The following is a 6,000-nucleotide window of genomic DNA, read 5'->3' as shown; positions in this document are numbered from 1 at the left end:
TAACGCGAACACCTCGCTAAATTAAATATCCTAAAAATAAGGAAAATTGTGGTAAAAAAGTAAAATGGATATCGATATAATTAATAATAATTCACACGCTTTGGCTAATGAGAATTTTTATATCTTTTTCTTCGTAAATTTCATTCATCGTCTTACTCCGATTTCTAATAATTTCGTTGAAATATTTCAAACATGACGTGTAATCCCAAACTCGCTTCTGGTCGATCCGATATCTCTCTAAATTTACACTATCGATAATATATTCACAATTTCTACGGCAGTGACTATCAACTGCAACATATGTTCCACGTTCAAACACATCGTTCGCTTTACAACATCGGTCTATCAGCCACGATATATTTTCCAACGAACGTAGCCCAAGAACAACGACTACTACACGCGTTACAATTCTCGATGCAACAAGACACGTTTACAACAAACGTAACGGGTTGCTCGATCGTCGTTACATCAAACACACGCACCTGCTTTCGGTTGCCTGTGCCAACACGACCGTCACTACTTTTTCTCACATCACACGTGCGTTCTTCGTTTCACTTCCGTTTTCATTCATCTCTCTCTTCCTTCTTTTTTCGTTCGTCTCATTTCCTATCCCACGTTCTTTTCTATTTTATATTTTTTTAAATCGTTCGTTTAAATTGTTTGTGCGTCTTATTAGATCTTCTACGGCCTCGCTCTCACACGCGGGGATTATATAAACATAGAAACATACAAACACACATTGTTTTATTTTCTTCAAATTTTGTTTATTTTCTTTTAATATTCGTCCCTTTCCCTCTACTACACGTGCTCTATTTTATATCTGTTTTTACTTTATATTTTATCTTTTTGTATTCTCGCGCGACGCGTACGTTATAATTTTTAATCTTAGGTTCGCCTTAAACCATAACTCTGCTCTGTTAACCCTCTCGATAATCAACTACGATTTTACTTTACTTTTATTTTATTTTATCTTTTTTTTTTTTGTTTATTTTCGAAGCACTTTATTGCAGGTTTTTTCTTCATTTTAACGAAGCACTTATTGCGTTACGTCTGGAGATTACGCTCGTTCTCTTTTCTTCGTTCCATCCTTTTGCGCGAACTCTCGTTGTTCTTTCTTCTTCTTTTAATTCGTCCTTTCCTTTTTCTTTCATTCATCTTGTTTCTCGTTATTGTGTAGCTGCTGTTGATGACGTTACCGTTGTTTCTTCCCTTTCGCCGGTTTCTCTGTGCACGTTCGATTACCTTTTTCGATCATCCCAGGAGCGGCCATAATCTCTGCTCGTCTGTAATTCGAAATTCTGCGTTGCGTTCTCGGCGTATCGCAATTTTCCTGTTTTTTTTTTTTTCTTTTCTCGGTTTTCATTTCTTATCCGATCTTGTCTACAGTTGGCGTCCTCGAGAGATCGATATCATAGTTGAGACGCGTCAGCCAACGAATCTGTGGTAGAGCGAGTCGCCGAGCCGATCGCTCGTCCAAAGGAAATTAATTGCTTCTTTTTCAACGGGAAACTAAATGAACTCGCTTTGGAAATTCAATGGTTCGTTCGATTCCACTGCCTGCCTAATCATGTGAAATTCGATTTCGCGAGAAAGAAAAAGCTTGACTGCTTAATGAAACGAATTATTGGATCGAGACTGTTGCGCTAAACGACTTGAGGGAAAGAAAGATTCGTAAGCCGTTATCGCGTCGTAAAACGAGAGCGAATGCCCCGATCCGTGTTTATACGATATTTTCTACCAATGTTAGCAAACACGTGGAAACGATGAATTATTAAAAATTCCACTTCAACTGGAAGACCACTGGCAATCGCGAGACGTCTAAACTTACCGATCTCGAGGACTCCCAGGTAATCCTGCGCTTGTTAACTCGTTCCGCAACGAGTTTCTGTACTGTGTATTTATTCGGCATCCTCTGAAAGACTTAATAATTATATCCATTATAATCACAGTCGATGTAAGGGTGTACACAGCGGCGACGCTCGTCACAAGTATACAATTATAATCTATTTTTCATTTTTAAATCATCTTTAGATGGTTCCGTAGGAATTTCTGCGTGTTCGCTGTCGGCGATCCTTTTCGAGCGAAAACTAGCAAACGCGTGAAATTTCCCCGGGTGCCCTTCCACGATGATCATAACGTGGAACATCACTCGCGTGTGAACGAACGTTGAAATGGATTTCGTTTGCGAGCGGAAGGAGGAAAGGAAGAAGCGTTTGAACAGCGGCCGCGAGTTCGTCGCGAAAATTGAACGCGTGCGTGGTCATAAAAGTTTAGGTGGAGGACTAGAAACCGTTGGACGATCGCGGAACAGCTACTTCCTTGGTTTTCTGTGCGAATGTAAAGCACAAACTCGATCTTCTCAATTTCTCCCTTCCACTTCGTCATCCGTCCTTTTCAGACTCGATCGAAGGATTCGATGTTTCAACGAGCGTGTAATTCGAGTTACCAAGCAGCCTATCCTTCCTTCGATTTCTCTCTCGCCTTTCATCACCTGCCCGCGAAACTTTTCTCTTCGTCCCAGTTTTCCAGCACGCTTTTTGGTCAACTCTTTCGTAACTTCCTGACGAACCTTCGCTTCCAACGACGTTAACTTCCTCTTTCTTTCGAACACCGTTTCCTCGATGTAGGAGAAGAAGAAGAAGAAGAAGAAGAAGAATCAGGAGAAGAAGAAGAAGAAGAAGAAGAAGAAGTAGCGGAAGAATTAGCAGAGGAAGAAGTGGAAGGAGAACAGACGCGTTTCGCGACACCGGCCACTCGTGTGTCGAGGAACACCATGCAAACTCCTTTCACCACGATCAATATCGAACACACGGCTTAGGTTTTGCTTAGGTATTTTATTGTGCACGTGTTACGTGGCTCTGCGTGTATCAGTTACGTGTAAGGCGTAGCACTTGCGGGATATGAACATGGTCAGACCGTTGCGCGTCTTCGTCGATTACAGTACTCGGCGAATGGGACACGCGTTCGCGTAAACGAAGTTCCGCGAATGTTCACAGAGCATCGACGCGCGCACACATACATACACACATTTGCACATATATGCATACAGACACGCGCGCGCATACACATACACACAGATAGATGCACAAACTGCGCTCGAGTGTTCATCGTCGTCCGTGTCTGTCTGTCTGGATCCGCGTCACGCGACCATGCGGCCACACGACACTCTGGCGGCTGCTGCTGGATAGGCCGTGCTATGTTAGTAGCCGGACGACGGCGGCGACGTGCTTCACAGAACGAACCGTGATAGATGGTTCGCGTTTATGAGATCTCGACGGGGCTAGGCGGAACGCTGAGGCGATAGCGACAGAAGTGGTACGCTTGCAGGGCCCTCCCCGTCGAGCGACCGTCATACGGGCGTCTCGAAAGTTACCTGGAATAATTCAGAAAAGAGAACGATTAGGTAATGTGTGGCTACTACGGGAGAAAAATGGCTGGTCAGTTCGTGTATGACGTCGTACTGTGACATCGAGCTGGCTTGCGACTTGGCACGGGTGTGAACGTTTCAATTCGTTCGAGTAAAAGACAACTACGAGAGAGTTAGCTGAAAGAAGGTTTCTCAAAATCAAAGAAATCAAACGAAAGTACTTGGACAATGTAGTATTGAAATTAAGTATTCAACTAGAATTACGTTGTACGTAAATCGTTTTCAAAAAGAAGGTAAATAGTTCGAGATTTAGTTCAGTTTTAGCTTCTTGTTTCTCTCTTGCTTCGTCGCGAATGAAACACGTAACGATTGTAAGGTTACGAAAACACGATTTGCATATGAATATTACGAAAACCTATCAAATGCAATTGACGATAAGAAGATGCCCATTCGTTGGAGTAAGCGAAATTTAAGTGGCCTCTGCAGTAACAGCTACAAATTAAGCGTTGCATTCCGCGACAGATCCGTACACTAACGACCTAAATGCCTCTGTAATTAGATTTGCATAACATAGCTGTTAAGCGTTTCCGAATATGTGCAGTACGCCGTAAAGTGGTTATCCAAGTGCATCAGATTAGAAATTGCGTTGCGTTCGATTAAATTATTATTTAGAGCCCATTGAAGCGTATCTCGAGTTCGTTAGATTCTTGAATTAGTCGAAGATCTGAAATTTCTAGGATTTTACGACACTGACAGGAAATTTTCCATTATTTCCGAGAACTAAGACTGCAAATTCTTAGCAGCGTAGCCTAGACCTTAAAACGCTTTTCAACCCAAAAGGCATTAAGGCCTACTAGTTACTGAACACGTGCCTCGTAAGACTAAAAGGCGTGTTACTAAGGAGGCGTACGAAAAGGTCAAAGATAGAAGCGAAAGGAGCTTGGTAGCATTATCGTGATTGTCCCAAAATAACCAAGGAAATTTGTCATTTCTAGATGATAAGTACTGTAATACGAAAGTCGTACCTAATACATTTTCTTATAATTGTCTCGTTGAAAAATAATTCGGTGCCAGCACATAAAATACGGATCTGCGTTTAAATTTGTAACTATTTTTCTTAAATCGCGCCGATTTCTATTTTCGCTACTTTTCGCCTCTTCTTTCATCAATCTTGTGAATCGAGGCCCGCTCGCGCGACAACTACTTTCACACCTGTCAAATTGAATTAGCCGGACTAATTAAAAGACCTGGTTGACGGTGAAACGAGGCACGACAACGACGAGAATTAGCCGCGGGGTTTTCTTAAAAATTGCACCGCTCGGTTTCAGGCTTCTTGTACTGCTTAATGCATCGTACGAAACATGTTAAGAACGCGAGGCACACGAGCCACTGAAATATTCACGCGTCACACGCGATACCGTCATTCTTAACATTTGTACTAACACGCGACAATCTCTGCTCCCTTATTAATCTTTTTCATCGTTCGCATTGTTATCACGGGACAAATTTCCTCGGCTATCAACCATTCTGTGACATTTCATTGACGAAGCAGTCCAACTTTCGCAGGACAAAAGCCGTGTAATTCGTGAAAAACCGATAAGAGAACCGTGTGGCCATTTTATTAGGTCACAAAAGGTCAGCGTTGCGATCATGCATCAAATGTTGCAAATTTTTTTCGGGTGATACAAAAGTAAAAGAATATAACAAAGGAGAATTTGTCTTCTTGTTCTTCTTGTGTGCTGCTCGAATGATAGATGTTCTCTAAAACTCTCATCAGACGCGAGTAAATGAATAAAATTATAGACGATGGTACATATTAGTTTACTTAGAGGAAGCACGTCCCTGTTTCTACCGAGAAGATTATCTTAATCTCGTTATCATACGAATATTTCATCTAACTAGGTTGATGTGCGTGCAACGAATCGGACATGCAATTTTCTTGTATAACTTTTGCCTGAATACCCAATTGGATTTACGGTTGGCGCGATTCCTTCTAAGTATCCTATTTACGTGAATCTAAGCGCGGCAACGAGCCTCAGTGCAATTACGTAAGCATTATTTCGTGTTATTCAAACTTCTCTTGTCCCCCTTTGTATCGTGCAAACCAGCCGAGAGGAGAACGATGATGAATGGTGACTCTGAATCGCGCTCGTTGCTACAAAACGATTATGCCGCTCACAAACATAATGTTATCGTGCACGGCTGAGAAACTTTCATGAATCTACCATGCGCGATTCTTGAATTACTTTATTTGCAGTGGTGATTAGTGAAGTGGTTCGTTTGAAAACGACTCCTCCTTTGTAAATTGGATAATTTTCTCGAATCGTCACCTCTGAATTTGAAATCAAGAGGCATTAAATAATCGATGCACACGACCGATTATAAACGAAGATTTTTCCTCATTGCTGCTTGTTGCCTGTTTCCGAGTTTCGCATCGCGTTCAACGACGTTTTAAAAACGAGCGAGCTATCGTAACTACATCGAAGATTCTACGGAAAATGGTAAAAAATTAATTCACAAAATCCAGTTGAAACGGAAAGGAAGCATTGGACGGAAAAATATTCCGGATGAAACGGTCGATTAGCCAAATTCGCCCTGCTGAAACGAGGTAAACGAGAGTAAAAAGAGAACGA

The 6,000-nt window shown here is 41.8% G+C and overlaps 1 protein-coding gene across 4 annotated transcripts in view; it reads right to left on the bottom strand.

Annotated features, from left to right (window-relative positions):
* Positions 1–764: 764 nt before the first annotated feature.
* LOC117206345 (blood vessel epicardial substance-like) overlaps positions 765–6,000 on the bottom strand; it is a 62,814-nt gene continuing 57,578 nt past the window's right edge. For all 4 annotated transcript variants that reach the window (XM_033445595.1, XM_033445593.1, XM_033445592.1 and 1 more), the window contains exon 7: positions 765–3,373. In XM_033445595.1, the coding sequence (XP_033301486.1) occupies positions 3,350–3,373 (24 nt within the window). In that variant the 3' untranslated portion in view covers positions 765–3,349. The remainder of the gene's footprint in view (positions 3,374–6,000) is intronic.

Source organism: Bombus bifarius, unplaced genomic scaffold (genome assembly GCF_011952205.1).
Source record: "Bombus bifarius isolate JDL3187 unplaced genomic scaffold, Bbif_JDL3187 scf7180000008006, whole genome shotgun sequence".
NCBI lineage: Eukaryota > Metazoa > Arthropoda > Insecta > Hymenoptera > Apidae > Bombus > Bombus bifarius.
Note: the sequence above shows the minus strand (reverse complement) of the source record. Positions and strands in the feature narration are given on the sequence as shown.